Consider the following 19,470-nt stretch of genomic DNA (forward strand, 5'->3'; position numbering starts at 1 on the left):
ATTGCCAATTTTTTAAAAAATATGTATTTCCTAGCTCTCTCCACCAAAAGAGCCTAGAAGTAATGATACCTCAGCAACAATGAACAGCTGTGGTGTTCAGACTCTCATTTCTAAATACCAATTTTCACCAGAAAAAACTAGTCTCCCTGGAAAAACAGCTGACTCCAGGTGAGGGGTAAAGGAAAGCACAGGTGCTTCTGGAATAGTCTGTGCCAAAAAGCAAGGAAGCATTCAAAGACTGATTAGAGACATGCCAAAAAGATATGAGAGTCAGCTGAATGGGGACCCACAGTCCAAAAATGAAATAATTTGGACATCAAAATGATTGGTAACAATGAGGGGGCTGGGGATATAGCTCAGGTGGAAAAGTGCTTGCCTCAAATGCACAAGGCCCTGGGTTCAATCCCCAGTATTGCAAAAAAAAAAGGATGATAACAATTAAATCATAACACACTGGATTTTTTAAAATCCATGAATTTTTGTCCATCAAGTGGGCTTCTTTGTAAGTATTAAAAAAATAATAAAATATTTTTAAAAATCCATGAATTTATAGTGACATCAAGGAGGCAGAAAGGGGGGCTGGGTGTGGCTCAGTGGTAGAGTGCTTGCCTAGCATGCATGAGGCACTGGGTTCGATCCTCAGCACCACATAAATGTAAAATAAAGACATTGTGTCCACCTAAAAAAACTTAAAAAATAAATATTTTTTTTAAAAAAAAGGCAAAAAGGGAAATTCTTCTTCATAAGAGAATGCCAGCAGATAATTGTAGAATGAATGATATAATTACAAAATCACCATTTTACAATCAGCACTGTAAGAATTCATTAAGGCAAGGCTCATCGATGGGTGCTGATATCACTGGGCAATTGTTTCTTGGGGAATGGCATATTCCTATGAGCTCACAGTATCACCCCACAAATTACCTAATAATTACAAAGAGGAAAAGGTAACGACAATGGGGAGATCTGGAGGATACATTTACAATGTGATTAATCTAACCTGTCACCGGCAATTCGACATTATGTGTTTCCTGAGGTGATGCAATGGGAAGTCACATCAGCATCAATGCAACAGTTTTGCTAAAAATGTTTGAGATAAATCTACTAATAAAAGCCTGGAATGTGGGGCATTCCATAAGAAAACGACCTTTTCTTCTTCAAAAACGTCCATGTCATGAAAAACAAAAAAGAAAAATGAAATGACTGTTGTAGATTAAAAGAGATTATAATCTACAGAAACAGGACAATCGAGGCAATGTATGTACGTGAACCGGATGTCTGTGCAAGGCAGAGGTGGGGAAGCCGCTATGCAGACACCTGTGGAACTGGGGAAACCCGAGCACTGACTGCACATTAGCTGACAATATGAAATCAAAATTAAATTCTTGGGTGTGATAATAATATTCTACTGAAACCAAATTTAAGAATATAAACATACGGATACTCATACGCAAAATCTGCACATACATATAATCCCAAAATGCTGTTTTAGAAGGCAGGTTGAGGATGATTTTTTTTCCCCTTCCTTGTATTTTCAGGATTTATCTATAATAAATACATATTGCTTGTTAACTATAAAATCAACTTAAGTTACATTTTAAAAATTTGCTTTCTTTTCCATAATCTTTTATATTTTAAATTATATCATGTATGGGTATTTGTTAGTAAAATAACAGAAACATGTTAAAGGTAAAATAAAAGTTAGAAAATATAGCTGAAATATATTTGATAAACAATAGGAAAAAGTCCACTACATAAGAATCTTTTAGGAGCATGTCAAAATTTTAAACATGGTTATTTCTAGCAAATAGGACTATAGGAGACTATGTAACATATATTTTTGTTGCTTTTTACAAACATATGTAATAACACTATTTTAAATAAATTACTCTAAGATATTAACAAGAAATAGATTAAAACTCCAAGCAAAACAGGCAAATAAGCAACCAAAAAAGAAAAAGAGATCATTTTATAATATAATTTTCAAACTTGCTAATGCTGAAGTAAATTAAAATGATATATTATTAATTGTATAAGAATCTGACAACGATGGAAGAGGCAGGAGCGACCTGGTGCCTTTATTCACTACTATACAAAAATTGGCAGAAACTTTCTAAAGAGCAAAGTAGGAAAAACATCTTTCAATTTTCCACTTCTTCATGACTACAATTTAAAATTTATCCTAAGGACCAATCAGAATTAGGTTTAAACATTAATGGGTAATATAGTTCATAACAGTTGTACTTATAATAGTGGCTAAAAAATTATAAGCCACTGCCAGGTGCGGTGGTGCACGCCTGTGATCCCAGTAACTCGGGAGGTTGAGACAGGAGGATCATAAGTTCAAGGCCAGCTTCAACAACTTAGTGAGACCCTGCCTCAGAAGAAAACATTAAAAAAGGGTTGGGGATATAGCTCAGTAGTAAAGTACAGATGGGTCCAATCCCCTATACAAAAAAAAGATTAATTTAAAAAACAATTAAATATAATTGTTTATAATTAAATATATAATTTTTAAAAAATTTAAAAATACGTGTGTGTGTGTGTGTGTGTGTGTATACAATAAAGGTATTGTGTCCATCCACAACTAAAAAAACATAGATTAAAAAAACAGATCTTGGGCTGGGGATAGAGCTCAGTTGATAGAGTGCTTGCCTCACATGTACAAGCCCTGAGTTCAATTCCCAGCACCATAAAAATATATAGCACATCCTAAATATTTTTATTAATGCTTAAAACAACGTGCATTTACATTTGAATTACCGGGAAGAAATGCAATGCTGTCAGTGACTCTGAGTGATGAAGCTATGGGTCACTTTTAGCCTCTCTTTTATTTTTTGTGTTTCCAAAGTGTTTTTCAATTAAAAGTAAAACAAAACATTATTTTGAAACCTTCCACAGCCATTGTCACAGATCTGTACTCCCATGGCCGATGACAAAGCACTCCTCTATCTGACTCTGCAGAGGGTGGTTCTCCTCGCTTAGGAAAGTCCATGGCCGTGGGCGGAATGCAACCTGTCCCCTGCCCTGCCTTCGTCCCACTCTGCTCCAGCAGGATCCACGGCCTGCACACTCTGTAGCCACCTGCCAGGGCAGCGTGGTCCTCTGGAAGCCACCCACATCCACCATGCCTCTCCCACACCTAAGGCGAGTGTGCCAAAAACACCTCTGACTCATCAGGAACCTGAACAACAAACACACTCCCTGGAATGTCCAGGCAATTAAGCACAAATGTCATTAAAGAGAATCACTATTAAATAAACGCAGTGAGTGACACACAGCAGCCACATGGCAGAACAAGGCCTTCCTCAAGCAACTTCCTGATTTGACAGCAGCATGTGTCACGAGGTCTATGATATCTAAAAATTGATGATGGTTTTAACACAGGCGGAAAACAGCTAGGAAAATGCACCATCCCATGCATCATCCCCCCAAATGGGAATGAGGAGTGAGTGCTTTTCTCTCAGCCACCAGGAGAGCCCTTTTCCACACAGCTACCTGTAGTCCTAACACAGCTCCGCTGTCACGACAAACTTGTTGTTGCCCCTTCAGAAGCCCCTACAACCTAAGTGTCCCCTCAAACTTACTTTTGAGGTTGAACTGTCTAAGGTTTCGTGACTCGAAATGAAGAGAACACTGTCCTCCCAGGGAAGCCTGTTGCCAGCTCCTGCCACCTGTGTCTACCTGCCTCTTTCACATGCTAAGCCACAGCAGAAGGTCCATCAGTTCCCAGAGCTGAGAAAGCACTAGACAATACCTGGGATACTAGACAAGTATATTAAAGCCACTTCCCTAAGGGCAGTTTCCGTGGACAACCTTCCATATGTGTTGGAATCCTCCCCTTTCTGCACAGTCCCCTGCAAAAGAAACAAACCCAGGCCCCAGAAGCTGCAAAACAGCAAGTAAAGACAAGTCGGAGAAGGGAGGAAGGAATGCCTACGTAGGTGGGGGAGCAGTGCCACCTCCAACCCCTTGGCAAAGTGGGCAGTGGTGTCGTAGAACTCCAGCAGTTTGGTGAGCTCCAGCTCGGGTCCCGCTCTCTCCACGCCAGCGCTGAGGCAGATAGGCAGGGAGGGCACCAAGGCCCCCAGGGTCTGGATCAGCAGCACTGTCACAACCTCATGAGGGTTCTTGAAAACCTGCAGTGGGAAACAGGCAGCTGTGTCAGCTCACGCCACCAACAGGACAGAGTTCTTAAAGAAGCTGTTTTCTGGATCACTCGAAGAAATCCCCTTAATAGGTAAAAAGTGACTAGTCAAGAGCTACAAGCCCAAAGGTCCCCTCATTGCAGAGTGAACGTGCTCAGAAAGCACAGCAAATCTGCAGGACCTGGAAGGCGTCCAGAATGATGGGACAATGTCCTGTCCTGTCTACTGCTGCCCACCCCCCCAGTGCCTTCCTATTTACAAATTTACTAAATGCTTTCCTGCGGTGTTTAGATGGTACCAGAAACTGACTGGAGGGAGGGCTATGAAGGTGCCAAAGGAGAAATGGCTTTGGGGCAGGGGTGGGGGCACCAGTGAAAGAAAAGCAATCCACTGAATCACAACTGGAAGGATCTTTATGCAGATTCAGTCTGGCTGCAGCCTCTCCTTGACACTGATCTTGATGGATTCTCTTAAGGACCACAAGGAAGAGTGTACCTAGACCCGTTAAAATTATTCATTGATAGTCTTTTCTCTCTCATTATATGTACTTTAGATTTCTTGGGAAATTTTTGAATAATGTACATAGTTCACTTAGAAGGGGGTTCTCTCTATACCACAGGGCTGGTTAAGTACTTTTTTGTTAAAACATAACCTAGATATATACAAACATGAGATGATACAAGAACTTTTTTTTAGGAAAATCCAAGGCCAAAAAAAGTACAAATTTAAAACTATAAACCCAAAAGAATTCCAAATTTCACTACAAAATACTCTGAGATAAATGAAAATGAAAAGAACAAAACAAAACTTACAGGATGCAGCAAAAGCAATACTAAGAGGCCTGCAGAGCTGCAGGTGTGTATGATTAGAAAAAGAAAAATCTCACATGCATGACCTAAGCGCTCACATTAAAGAACTAGGGGGGAAAAGATCAAATTAAACCCAAGGTTAGCAGAAGAAAATAATATGGATTAAAGTAGAGATAAATAAGAGGATAGAAAATCAACAAAAGTAAAGTCTATTACACCAGAAATTGCAAGGTGTTTTTGCAAAAATTAAAAAAAAAAACTGCTTTTACCTGGACTGATTAAGAAAAAAAGAGAAAGAACTTAAATTACTAAAATCAGATATAAAATTAAGGCATTGTACCAATTTTACAGAAATAAAAAAGATTATAAGGGAATTCTGTGAACAACTGTATGCCAACAAACTGAATGAAATGGACATATTCCTAGAACACAACCCACCAAAACTGGCTCAGGAAGAGAGAACTGGAATCCTCCTCTACCTATAGTAAGGACATTGAATCAATAATCAAAACCTCCCCTCAAAAAAACATCAGAATCAGGAGCTGGGGATGTGGCTCAAGCGGTAGCGCGCTTGCCTGGCATGCGTGCGGCCCGGGTTCGATCCTCAGCACCAAGTACAAACAGAGATGTTGTGTCCGCCCAAAACTTAAAAAATAAATAAATAAATATTAAAAATTCTCTCTCTCTCTCTCTTTAAAAAAAAAAAGATCAGAGATGACTTCACTGGTGACTTCTACAAAATATACAAGAAGAATTAAGGCCAACCCTTCTAAAACACTTGGAATAAAACTGAAGAAGAGAGAATATGCTATGGTCTGAACTGTGTTCCCCTGAAATTTGTACGTGAAGTCCCAATCCCAATACCTTGAATGTGACTATATTTGCAGCAAGACCTTTAAAAAGGTAGCAAAGGGGAGCTGGGGTTGTGGCTCAGTGGTACAGTGCTCACCTAGCACATGTGAGGCACTGAGTTCAAACCTCAGCACCACATAAAAATGAAATCAAGATATTATGTTCACCCACAACTAAAAAAAAACATTAAAAAACAAAGGTAGGGCTGGGGATGTGGCTCAAGCAGTAGCACGCTCGCCTGGCATGCGTGCGGCCCGGGTTCGATCCTCAGCACCACATACAAAGAAAGATGTTGTGTCCGCCCAAAACTGAAAAATAAATAAATAAATATTTATCTCTCTCTCTTAAAAAAAAAAAAAGTTAGCAAAGGTACTATGATGTAATCTGGGTGAGCTCTAATCCCCTATGACTGGTGTTCTGATTCAAAGAAAAGATCAGGACAACAAACACATATGGAGTAAGGACACAGGGAGAAAATGGCCTTCTGCAAGTCTGCAAGGAGACTTCTGAAGAAGCAATCCTTATCTTGGACTCCAAGACTTTAAGAATTTTGAGGAGATTAATTTCTGTTGCTTAAACTTGCCAGTCCAAGATACTCCCTTACAACTAACACAGAACACTTCCTAACTCATTCTGTGTGGTCAGCATCACCCCAATATGAAAAGCAGATAGAAACTGTTGGGAAAACATATAATGGCAGCAGCACTCCAGAGAAAAACCCCAACATGGTGCCTAACAACCCTCTTTCTCCTCTTTTTTCTTTCACTGGCGCGAAACGTTCCCGCCGGCGCCAATGTTCAAATCCTGCGGGTGGGAAACCTTAGCCCCAATAAGAATTAACTTCTTGGGCTCCGGAACTGACATATGGAAGAGCTTGCCAATAAACGGGTGACCTCAGCCCTGCTACCTCTCCTTAGACCTATATAAACCCACAGCCTTTTGTAATAAAGCGGAACCTCTCCGGTGATCTGTGTCATGTGGTGTCTCCCATTCGTAGTGTGGTGCGGCGTCTTACAGAAACACTGCAAGAAAACCACAGACCAATATCCCTTGTAAATGTATAAGCAAAAATCCTCAACAAAGTACTAGAAACTGAGTTCAGCAGCACACTAAAAGGAGTAAGCACCGTCGTGAAGTGAGATTTACTCCTGGAATGCAAGAACAGTTCAATGTAAAAAATTAATCAATTTAATATATCATGCCAACAGAATGAGGGGAAAATACATATGACCACCTCAATTAATGCAGAAAATCCATTTAACAAAATACCCTTTCATGACAAAACATACAACAAACTAGGGATAGAAGGAAACTTCTTCCAGATGCTAGGGCCATAGGTGAAAACCCAGCTCACATCAGACTCAATGGTGAAAGACTGAACGCTTTTCCTTCTAAGTTCAGGAACAAGTCAAAGAAGCCTACTTTTGCCACTCTATCCAACATAGTACCGGAAATTCTCGCCAGAGCAACTGGAAAAGAACAAGAACAAGAAATAAAAGGAGTCCAAATTGAAAACAGAGTGATCTCTGTTTACAGATGACATGGTTTTATGTGTAGAAAATCCAAAATAATCCACAAAATACTGTTAAGAGTTAAAATTCAGCTATGTTGCAGGTAATAATATCAACACACAAAATCAGTTGTCTGTCAACACACTAACAATGAACAATCTGAAAAGGAAATTAATAAAACAAGTCCATCTGCAATAGCATCAAAAAGAACCAAGTATTTAGGAATAAACTTAACCAAAAAGCTGAACAACTATACACTGAAAACTACAAAACAGCAAGAAATGAAAGAAGACAAATATGTGAAGACATCCCATGTTCATGAATCTGAAGACCTAGTGTTCTTAAGATGTCAACACAACCAAAGTCACCTTCAGATGGAATGCAAGCACTGATCAAAACACCAATAGTATTTTTTTTTTTTGAGGAATAGAAAAATCCATTCAAAAATTCATTTGAATGCATGGGTTTGGATTTATGTAGGCTTGTCCCTGGGCCTCTCATAGTGTCCCATGCCAGGGCAAACTATGCCCCCAAACCGTTGCCTGGCCTCTGTGTCTACAGGCTGCTGGCACTGAAGTGGGTCGCACAGTGCATAAAGGAACAGCAACAAAGACAACTCATCTGGAAGCTCAAGGTACCCCAAGTAATCAAAATCGTCTTGAAAAAGGAGAGCAAAGCTGAAAGACTCGCCCTGTTTAGTTTCATGAAGAAAGGGGAATATTATGGTCTGAACTGTGTCCCCCTAAAATTTATAAGTAAAGTCCTAATCCCAATACCTCAGGTGTGGCTGAAAACTTTTTCAAAAGTATAATGATAGCATAAGGACAGACACAGACCAGTGGACTAGAACAGAAAGCCCAGAAGCAGACCCAGACATCTAAGGCCAATTGATTTAAACCTGGGTGCCAAGGCCATTTCATAGGAAAAGCACAATCATGGCAACAAACGGTTCTCAGAAAACTGGATGTCCGCATGCAAAAGAACAAGGCAGGCCCCGGATCTTACACTGTGTAAAAAGTTAACCTGAGAAGGATTAAAGATCCTTAGCAACTGGTTATAGGATGGCCATGCACATGGTCCAAAATATGTATATATTTTTTTAATTCTCAGAGAATTTACAAAACTGCAAAGAACATTTGTTTCCCTTGATACATCCTACATTAGACTCCACATAGTGCCACCCTGCTAGAGTCTGGGACAAAGAAATAGGGGGGAAGAAACAATCAAATCCAATAAATTATAAAATGACCAACTTGTGGCAGATGCTCCAATCTATATTTCCTGAGCCAGTCATCCAGCCATCTACTGGAAGTCACGGTTAGACTGACACTTGGGAACTTAAAAGCACCCATAATTAGAATCCATCATGTCCCCACTGAACTCCACAGGTGTTCCCTTCAACTTCCTACTTCGGTCAATAATGTCTCCACTCACCAGGATGAAAATCTCCCTTCTGACTTTCCTTTCTTTGAATCCCTTTATTGGTTACTAACAATTGTTTCAACGATTGTTCCTTCATCAACTTGAACAGCACCACATCATCCCTACCAGGCAAAGGCTGTCTGTCTCCCAACTCTCCTTAGTAATTCACCCTATGTATCACCACCAAATTCTTTTTTTGTGGAGTGGGGGTAGGGGTGGGGGGCAGTACCAGGGATTAAACTCAGGGGCACTGAGCCCCACCCCCAGCCCTATCTGGTATTTTATTTAGAGACAGGGTCTCACTGAGCTGCTTAGTGCCTCACTTTTGCTGAGGCTGACTTTGAACTCACGATCCTCCTGACTCAGGCTCCTGAGCCACTGGGATTATAGGCGTGCTCCACCACGCCCAGGTCCACCAAATTCTTTATTTTAAATTTACTTCAAAAGTTCTCTTATATTTCGTATTTTTAAATATTGCGAGACTTGCCCATTATTCATAGTTTGGTATTGTTACTCTTTTTATTGTAGCCGTCTGGTGGGTGTGTGCAGCATTATCCCACTGTCGTTTTAATTTGCATTTCCCTGATGACTAAGGGCACTGAGCACCTACTTGTGGGCTTACTGACCATTCATATCTCTTCCTTTGTGAAGTGTCTGTTCAAGTTTTTTGCCCATTTAAAAAACTGGGTTGTTTGCCTTTTTGTTTTTTAATTGTAGGAGTACTTTATATATTCTGGATATAAGTCTTTGTCAGATATGTTTGTAGATGTTTTCTTCCAGTCTATGACTTAAGCAGAGGTTCTAATTTTGATGAAACTTAATTCATCAGGTTTGGTTTGTTCTGGTCTGGTTTTTGCAGTGCTGGGGATCCAACCCAGGGCCTCACACATGCTACGCAAATGCCCTACCACTTAGCTACACCTCCAGCCCAGTTTTTCCATGTCTAGTTACTATTTTCTACAGCTAAGGGTCATCACTGAGCCCCCAAGTTCTAAGTCTGTAAACTTCTGTTGTTCTTTCGAAATGGCCACAGAATCTTTTTTGTCCAGTTACTTTAAAAAAGGGGAAACCTCTAAACACAAGGGGTTTAGGGGTCTTAATTGAAACATGCATTTTAAAAAAATGCCACTAGAGGTCTAGAACATGACTTCACATATCGACCAACCAATGAGAACTCTCTGGAATACAACCATAGTCTAACTTCACCCCCACCCCCAAGTCATTTAAGTAAGACCAGACTTATCAACTTGGGCCACAGAAAGATAGTCCAGCCCTGCCTTCACTACACACAAAAGCTAATTCAGGATGGACCACGGATCTAAATGTTAAAAGCTAAACAAACTCGTAGAAGAAAACATGGAAGAATATCCTTGAAACTTGAGGACTAGCAATGACTTCTTAGGATACAGAAAGCAACAACCATAAAAGAAAAAACAAAATGATAGGCTTCATCAAAATCGAAACTCCTACTCAGAGCTAGGATGTAGTTCGGTGATGGAGTGCTTGCTCAGTGCCTGCCCAGAACCTGCAAGGGCCTGAGTTTGATCCCCAGCATTGCAAAAAAAGTTTAAAAATTAAAAATAAAACCTCTGTTCGAGCCACAGACTGGAAGAAAATGTGCAAATGTCTACAAACATATCTGACAAAGGACTTGTGCCCAAAATATATAAAGAACTCCTACAACTAAATAATAAAAAGGCAAACAACCCAATGTTTCACATGGGCAAAGGACCTGAATAGACACTTCACAAAGGAAGACATCCAAATGGCCATGAAGCACAAGAATAGGTGCTTAGTGCCCTTAGTCATCAGGGAAATGCAAATTAAAACCACAATGGGACACTACTGCACACCCATCAGAATGGCTAAAATTAAGAAGACAGACAACACCCCATGTTAGCAAGCACAGGAAGCAATCAGAACTCTCACACTGTGTGGGAGTGCAATAAGGACAAGTATTTTAGAAAAAGGCCTGGCAGTTTCCTATAAATCCAAATATACACCTGCCCTATGATCTCAGAATTCCACTCCTAGGTGTTTACTCAGGAGATATGAAGACATGTGTCTTTAAAAAAAAACACTTATAGAACAATGTTCATAGCAGCTTTATTCATAGTAGTCCCAAACTAGAATGAGATCAAGTAGATCAAGTGTCCATCAATAAGAAAATGTGCAAACAAAACGATGTCTCAGTGGTAGAGCTCTTGCCTAGCATGTGTGAGGCACTGGGTTCAATTCTCAGCACTGCATATAAATAAATGAATAAAATAAAGGTTCATCAACATCTCAAAAAAATTTTTTTAAATGATGTCTATTCACATCATGTAACAGAATGTAACAGAATTCAGCAATAAAAGGGAACAAACTAGCAATACATACAAATGAGTAAGTCTCAAAAACCCACCAGATGAAAGAAACCTTGCCACAACAACAAAGATGCTTTGCCACAGGGTGTTTTCCATCTGCGGGAAATCCCACAGCAGGCTAAATTAATTTATATGGGGGGAACATGAGAGCAATAGCTGCCCGGGAAGAAGTATGAGAGAACTTTCTAGGTGGATGGTAATGATTCGTGTCTAGAAAGAGGATAAGGTCTCATCTATTTGCATTTGTTTGAACTAATCAAATGATATATTTAAGATCACTGCATTTCATAATTTTACTTCGAAAAAACACAAATACTTGAACTCTAGTTAATAATACACATGTGTACATATACATATACGTGTTCTTAAATGAATGTTATATCCCAACTTATTTTGAAATGAATCAAAAAATATTTGATGAGTAGACAGACGACGGATAGAAGGATAAATCTGTGACAAAGCAAACAGCAAAATGTTCACTGTCCAGCTGTGAGGTAGGTACACAGGTATTCACTGTAGAATTATTTCAGCCTTTTTATGTGTTGGGTATTTTTCATACTAAAATACTGGGGGAGGGCCAGGGGTGCAGTTCAGTTAGAGCACCTGCTTAGTATGTGCAAGGCCCTCAGTTTGATCCCCAGCAACAGGCGGGAAAAGGTTCATTTAAAACCTAGGGAAACAGAAATGTGGAGGAGACACACCTACAGACCCTGCGGCCTTGGCCTCACCTGCACTCTCCTGAGCTTCTGGAGATGAAAGCCCACCTCACATGCTCACATCCCGTAAAGAAAACGGGCCACAGGCCAAAGGTATAAATAAGCATAAACTTATGCCTTCAAAACTAACAGTGAGGACGAAGCAGAAGTCTGAGAAGCCCCAGTTCTTTCTCCTAGATGATTCACAGACGAGGAAGGGCATTTGTATGTACAGGCACGAGCCGTTTTTCTCCTGTGGTTTGAGAAGTGGTAGAAGAGGCCCGGACGGTAAACGGGTGTGAGCAGACAGACCTGCTGAAAACTCGTGATCACACAAAAACCACTGAGGTTCTTTTTCTCCTCAAAAAAACAAGCAAACAAAACCTGCCTAAGTTTGAATTAGGTTAGTTCAAGGAAGAAGAAGCCAGGATGGAGAAAAGGGCTTTAGCCATCCTCAACACCATGACCCTGTGCAGGGAATCTCTCCAGTACATTTGAGTTTATTCCACCAAATGACTGATGAACATCTAAAGAGCAATCCACAACTAATGACGAGAAAAATAATAAGCCACACCACCAATAAGCCCAGTCCGTCATCACCCCAAGTACTCAGGCTGCTCCCCTTCTAGAAGAGGGTCTGCTGCCCTCCTGGCCTGCGGACGAAGCAGTGACGCTCCATTCCCCTCCGTCTGGAAACGCCTAGAGACCTGGCGAGGGTAAGTGATGGGAAGCTTCCTCCTGAACCCTCTGTTTCATTGCCCCTGCTCAGAGGGTACCTTCAACACTATACTCTTCCTCTAACTCTTGATGTCTTGTGAGAGAAGGGAAAGTAACTGCAGGCCAGGTAAGCTTTACCTGAGGTTAAGATATAAACAGCCTGTTCACTCCACCACCGCCTGACTAGGGGCCTCCTGCTTTCAGATGTGAAGATAACGGCTTCCAGGAATTCCAAAGGCTCCCTAGCTGAACCACAGGCAACACTGTCACATTAGATTCCACTTAAGATACAGATAAGAGTGATAAGAAGAGCTTTAATGGAAACCTAAGGACTTCACTGCCCTGGGTTTCCAAGCCTATCTTTTAACCCCTTGGGTGATGGTGACAGATGGGGACATTTCCCGTGGGGCTCTGCAGCTGAGAGCAGGTGCTCCCAGCCAGTTACCCATTCCCCTAAAACCAAGTAAGCTGTTACCTGCGTGGCCCACTGGATTTGCGTGTGCCAAGCAGCGAGCAAGGCGTCATAGAGGCCGGTGAGCTGGCGGTCCAGGGGCAGGTCACTCTGGCACAGCTCTTGCCAGGCTGCCAAAAGCTGCACCTGCAGAGGCACAACAGAGAGGACCTTGCTGGGTGCACTAAATAAGCTGCCTGCTCCAACTGCCCTTCCCTTCCACCACCCCAGTGAGCACTGCTGCCTGCTGTCCCGAGCCAAGTGCCCACTGAATCCATTCTTTTTTTTTTCCTAAAAAGGCAGAAAACAAACAAAAACAGTAATCTCTTCTAATAATCATCCAAACTTGAATCTGTCACCTCCAAGTACCTCTCTCCTTTTACCCTGCCCCAAAGACATGCCAGGGTGCTCCACCCAGTGCGCTGCGCTCTTCAGAAGAGACCTTAGAGGTGGCTATGAGTTGGTGCTAAAGCTTCATGTCCTCTCCTTACTGCTTCAAGGACACAGGGGCTTGAACGACTGGGCTTCAAGGAATGGAGGTCAGCCCAGGAAGCTGCTGAGTGTTTTGGTAACCTAACTTCAACAACCACACAAAACTTAAAAAAGTCTTACAGTTTGCTGAAAGGCACAATAAAGCTTAAGACATGAATCTCCCTTAAGATACAAAAATGGGAATAAATTAAAACAATTTTTCAAGTCTGTTTGAATCCATCTAAATGAATCCAGCTGTAAATACAAAAGAGGATGAAAACTGATGAAATGTTTTCCAACTGGCAATTAGATGTGTCCATACGCTGGACCAAGAGTGCCCCCTACTGGTTAATGGAAAGAAAAACAGCCCTCAAGTCTAAAACTTGCTGTTGCCAGAGCTATGAGCACTCCACAATTGTAATGGTTTGCAGCTTCTTACCTTGTGACACTTGTAATAGTATGCAAGGAGCTGGGGCATCCGGTCAATTTCAGTAAAAATCTTCACAAACATTTTGGACTGATCTAAAGAACAACATAAAACACATATAAGACTGTTACGAGGTTTTCTGATATAGCCAAGAGAAATAATTCACTAGGTTAAATGTGGTTCTAGGGCTGGGGTTATAGTTCAGTGGTTGAGCGCCCGCCTAGCACGTGTGAGGCACTGGGTTTGATCCTCAACACCACATAAAAATAGAATAAATAAAATAAAAGTATTTTTAAAATGTGGCTTTATAACTAGTATTCAGAAGTTCCTAACTAGATAATGAATTAACTCATGCATGGGGATCATAAATATGAAAAATAAGTAATGTTAGGAGCAGAGTATGTTACCCAATAATCAGACACCACAAGCTCTGCTTGTTAAAGTCAACAAGCATCCCTGACAAGCATCACTAATAGAGCTGACATTATACATCAGCAAATCAATCAGCACATCTGAACAGTAAACTGAACTAGAATCAGGGTTGGCACCGGGCTGGGGGGCAAGCCTGGGGTATGAAATTTAAAGAAGCTATCACTCTCGGGGTTGTGCAAGCACACAACCACTTGCCTCACCTAGTCCTGGCCCTGATTTGAATCACAAACTGTTAGCGACAAGTACCTAAAATAACTGATAATTGACCTCATTTTGTAGGCAAGAAAACTGCAGCCCAGAGAGTTTTAGTGACTTGCAGGACTGCAAACTACAGCAGAGGTTGAAGTGCTGGCGTCCAATGTTCTGGCCTACAAAAGCAGCGATTTCATCTGACGTGTCAATCCAGTATTTATATGAACTGAAAAACATTGGGGAAGCAGGCCATCTGTCAGGTGCCAAGAACAAACCTAGCCCTTAACTGCCTCAGGGTCTCTGTACTTACTGTATCTAAGACGATCTTCTGGTTTCTCCTCAGCCAACCTAGACTAGGTTCCTCCTGAGTCCTGTCATGCCTTCCCTTCACAGAAATAATCTCAGTCTACACTTGTTTTATTTATTACTTACATAATATCTGTCTTTATCATCCACGAACACAAGCTCCAAGGAAAGCTGTAACATTTCCTATCTTGTTTCACTGTCCCCAGAAATTAGCACCACACACAGTAGACACTCAATAACTACACTAAGTTGAAGACTGTTGAAATAGCATTGTTTTTCAGCATTATCAGTAACATGTTCATGGAAGAAAAAGTGGAAAACAGAATAAGAAGAAAAATCTACTGATAATACCATCACACTCTGACATACTAACGTTTAGATGGACATTTAAACAACACTTTTAGGAAGCAACTGCTACAATGTGTGCCTTGTCTCAAGGTATAATCACAACTTTCAAAACATCTACCCTATAGAGTAGAATTTCTTTAAATGAATAATAAAGCAGAATTTGCCAAAACAGCAAATGGCACGTGCAGAAGTTATATCAAGATAGAGAAGATCAAATAGGAAACAGGAATTGAACCACAATCTAAACCAATTAGACCCGACAATCACAAACAGCAAAATATGTTCTTCCCAGTAAACAGGGAATATTCTCCAGGACAGACCATAAGTTAGACCATAAAATAAGTGCTAATAAATTTTAAAAGGTGGAAACCATGGAAATCATACAGCATCTTTTCTCATCACAACAGAAATAAATTAGAGATCAACAGTAGAGAGAGAATTAGAAAATTAAAAATATGTGAAAATTAAACAATAAGCTTTTAAACAGCAATTAGGTTAAAGAAGAAATTCTGAGGAAAATTAGAAAATGCTTGTAGACAGATGGAAATGAAAACACAATATACCAAATTTATGGGATGCAGTGAAAGCAACTACGCAAAGTAATTCATAGCTATAAACACACCCAAAAAGACCTCAGCTGGGATGTAGCTCAATGGTAAAGCACTTGCCCAGCACGCACAGGCCCTGGGTTCCACTCCCAGCACCACAAAATAATAACAAAAATGATAATGATAACAACAACAACCTAACTCTAAATCTTAAGAAGAAACAAGATAAACTAAAACCAAAGACAGCAAAAGGAAAGAAATAATAAAGATTAAAGCAGAAATAAATAAAATAGAGAATAAGAAACTAAAGAGAAAAATCAATGATTCTTTGAAAAGGAATCTTTGACAAATCTTTACTTAGATTCACTATGAAAAAGAGAAAGGACTTAAGACAACTAAAACCAGAAGTGAAAGAGAAAGCATTACTACCATTGCCACAGAAATAAAAAGGATCACACTGAGTACTTTGAATAATTATATATCAACACACTGAATAACCTAGATAAAATGGATGATTCTTTAAAAAATGAACTTTATAGAAATAGAAAAACTCTGTATAGACTTACAACTAATAAGAAGATTGAATCAGTGATCAGAAATCTCTTGAAAACAAAAAACTCAGGACTGGATGGTTTTCTAGGTGAATTCTTTTATACATTTAAAGAAGAATTAACACCAATTTTTTCAAGTTCTTCCAAAAAAATTACAGAGGAAGGAACACTTCGTAATTTATTTTGAGACTAGCACTACCATGATGCCAAAAATAGACAAAGAACTACAAGAAAACTATAGACCAATATCCCTGATAAATATTGACACAAAAATTCTCAATGAAATCCTGATAAACTAAATACAACATTAAAAGGATTATACAGGGCTGTGGTTGTAGCTCAGTGGGCTAGGGTTGGAGCTCAGTGGTTGAGTGCTTGCCTCACATGTGTGAGGCACTGGGCTCAATCCTAAGCACCACATAAAAAAAATAAATAAATGAAACAGAGATATTGTGTCCATCTACAACTAATTACATATTTTTTTTAAAAAAGGATTATACACCATGACCAAGTGGAATTTATTCCTGTGTGCCAGGATGGTTTAACAATGCAAGAATCAATAACTACTCCACAGTAACAAAATGAAGGGGGGGGGGTGATCTCCTTAATTGATGTAGACAAGGCATTTAACGCAATTCAATACTCTCTCATGTTAAAAAACACTCAACAGACTAGAAATAGAAGGAAACTACCTTAACATAATGAAAGCCATATACTTTCTCTTTTCAATTCATTACATTTTGGGGGCACTGAGGATCGAGCCCAGGGGCACTGTACCACCAAGATCACCCTGGGTTTACATTCCCATCCCTTTTTATTTTGATATAGGGTCTGGCTAAATTGCTGAGGCTAGTCTTGAACTTGTGATCCTCCTGCCTCAGTCTTCCAAGCAGCTGGGATTAGGTGTGTCACTGTGCCTGGCTGCCCATATAAATTTTTTTTAATTTTTTTTATTTTTTACTTTTTGGCAGACACAACATCTTTGTTTGTATGTGGTGCTGAGGATTGAACCCGGGCCGCACGCATGCCAGGAGAGAGCGCTACCGCTTGAGCCACATCCCCAGCCCCCATATAATTTTGTAAAGCTCATAGCTAACAAAATATTCAATGGTGAAGATTATTCCAAGTCTTTCCTCTAAAATTAGAAACAAGAAAAGGATGTCCACTTTCTCCAATGCTATTGAATGTATTAAGGAAAGTATTAATCAGAGAAATTAGCAAGGAAAATTAAAGTAATTCAAATAGGAAAAAAGAATTATCTCTGTTTGCAGGCAAAATCTTATATATAGAAAACCCTAAAGATTCTGCAAAAATCCTCTTAGAGCTGAGTACAGTAATGCACACTTGTAATCCCAGCTACTCAGGAGTCTGAGGTTGGGAGGATCACAGGTTTGAGGCCAGCCCAGGAAGCCTAGCGAGACTGTGTCTCAAAATAAAAATAAATAAAGAGGGCTGAGAACGTAGCTCAGCAGTAGGTAGTTCAACCCCCCAGTACCATTAAAAAAAAAAAAAATTCTATTAGAACTAATAAGTTTAGCAAAGCTGCAGGATGCAAAATCAAATCAATACACAAAACCCAGTTGTTTAAAAAAATCAGTTATTTTAATAATGAGCATTATTAAATATTTTTAAAATTTTAAAAAAATATTTTTTAAAAATTTCAGTTACACTAACATCAAAAAGAATAAAATACTTAGTAATAAACTTAACCAAATAGCTAAAAGACATACACTGAAAACTACAAAGCACTGCTGAAAGAAATTAAAGACACAAATAAACAGAGAGACATCTCATGTTTATGGTTCAGAAGACTTAATATCATTAAGATGTCAATACTAGTCAAAGTGATCTATAGGTTTAATGCAATTCCTTCCCAAATCTCAACAATTTTTGCAGAAACAAAAAATCTATCCTCAAATTTATATGAAATCTCAAGGGTCCCTGAATAATCAAATCATTCTGAAAACAAAATGAAAGTCTCATACTTCCTGACTTCAAAACTTACTAAGGGGCTGGGGTGGTGGCTCAGTGGCAGAATGCTCGCCTAGCATGTGCAAGGCCATGGTTTCGATCCTCAGCACCACATATAAATAAAGGTATTGTGTGCAGCTACAACTAAAAAATAAATATATTTTTTTAAAAAACTTACTATAAAGTTTCAACAATGAAAACAGTGTAGTTCTAACATAAGTACAGACATACAAACTATATGTCTTAATATAGTTTATATAAAGACTATATTCTGTGGATTCAGATTAACAGTGGAACCAGAAACAGACCCCCATATACATGGTCAAATGATTTTCAACAAGAGAGCCAAGATCAGTCAGGCACGGTGGCACATGCCTGTAACACCAGCAGCTTGGGAGGCTGAGGCAGGAGGATCACAAGTTCAAACAGCCTCGGCAAAAAGCGAGGCATTAAGCAATTCAGTGAGACCCTGTCTCTAAATAAAATACAAGAAAGGGCTGGGGATGTGGCTCACAATGGTTGTTAAGCGCCCGAGTTCAATCCCTGGTACCCTTGTGCCAAAAAAAAAAAAAAAAGAATGCCAAGATCATTCAAAGGAGAAAGGAAATTTTTTCAGCTCAGAAAATTGGATATCCATATGCAAAAGAAAAAAGATGGACTCTTACAAAAATAAGATATTCAGGAGGCTAAAGCAGGAGAATCCCAAGTTTGAGGCCTGTGTGAGCAACTGAGCCAGACCCTCAGACTTTAAAAATTATATATATATATAAAAGCAGAGGCTGGTAATATAACTCAATGGTAGAGCAACTTGCCTAGCAAGCACAAGGGCCTGGGTTCAGTCCCCAGGGCTGAGGAAAAGAACTAATCCCACAGAATGAGAGAAAATATCTGCAAATCATTATCTGATAAGGGAGACAGGGAAGGGCAGGAGGCAGAAAGAGGAATGTAAGTACAGGAGTAGGGGAATCAGATATTACTGCATGTATGAAGTTGACAGACTGGGAAAAATTTTCATCTTACTTTTTGAAGTTAAAAATCACAAGTAAAACTAAAATGAAGTTTTATATATACGTGTGTGTGTGTGTATATATATACATATATATATATATATATACACATACACATATGTATTTCAAATTGTCTTTGAGAAAAATTATAAAGAAATCATACAGCATAGAGAACAAAGGAAATGGAAAGAAACATACAAGCAAAAAATATAAAAATAGACACATAAAAGACTGGAAATTTCTGTT

At 39.6% G+C, this 19,470-nt stretch overlaps 1 protein-coding gene and 1 non-coding gene across 2 annotated transcripts in view; one reads left to right on the forward strand and one right to left on the reverse strand.

The window, feature by feature from the left end:
* Positions 1-9: 9 nt before the first annotated feature.
* The window catches only part of LOC124101512 (conserved oligomeric Golgi complex subunit 7-like), a 37,164-nt gene continuing 17,703 nt past the window's right edge, over positions 10-19,470 (reverse strand). Inside the window, exons 5-7 of the mRNA XM_046457522.2 lie at positions 13,882-13,964; positions 12,996-13,118; positions 10-4,139 (exon numbers count right to left, since the gene is read on the reverse strand). Of these exons, the coding sequence (XP_046313478.1) occupies positions 3,747-4,139; positions 12,996-13,118; positions 13,882-13,964 (599 nt within the window). The 3' untranslated portion in view covers positions 10-3,746. The remainder of the gene's footprint in view (positions 4,140-12,995; positions 13,119-13,881; positions 13,965-19,470) is intronic.
* On the forward strand, positions 7,779-7,911 carry LOC124101526 (small nucleolar RNA SNORA42/SNORA80 family). Its single transcript, XR_006854634.1, has one exon. It is a non-coding gene; the product is annotated as a small nucleolar RNA SNORA42/SNORA80 family (small nucleolar RNA).

Source organism: Marmota monax, unplaced genomic scaffold, assembly GCF_021218885.2.
Source record: "Marmota monax isolate L192 unplaced genomic scaffold, Marmota_monax_Labrador192_F-V1.1 WCK01_AAM20220418_F8-fsc00417, whole genome shotgun sequence".
Lineage (NCBI taxonomy): Eukaryota > Metazoa > Chordata > Mammalia > Rodentia > Sciuridae > Marmota > Marmota monax.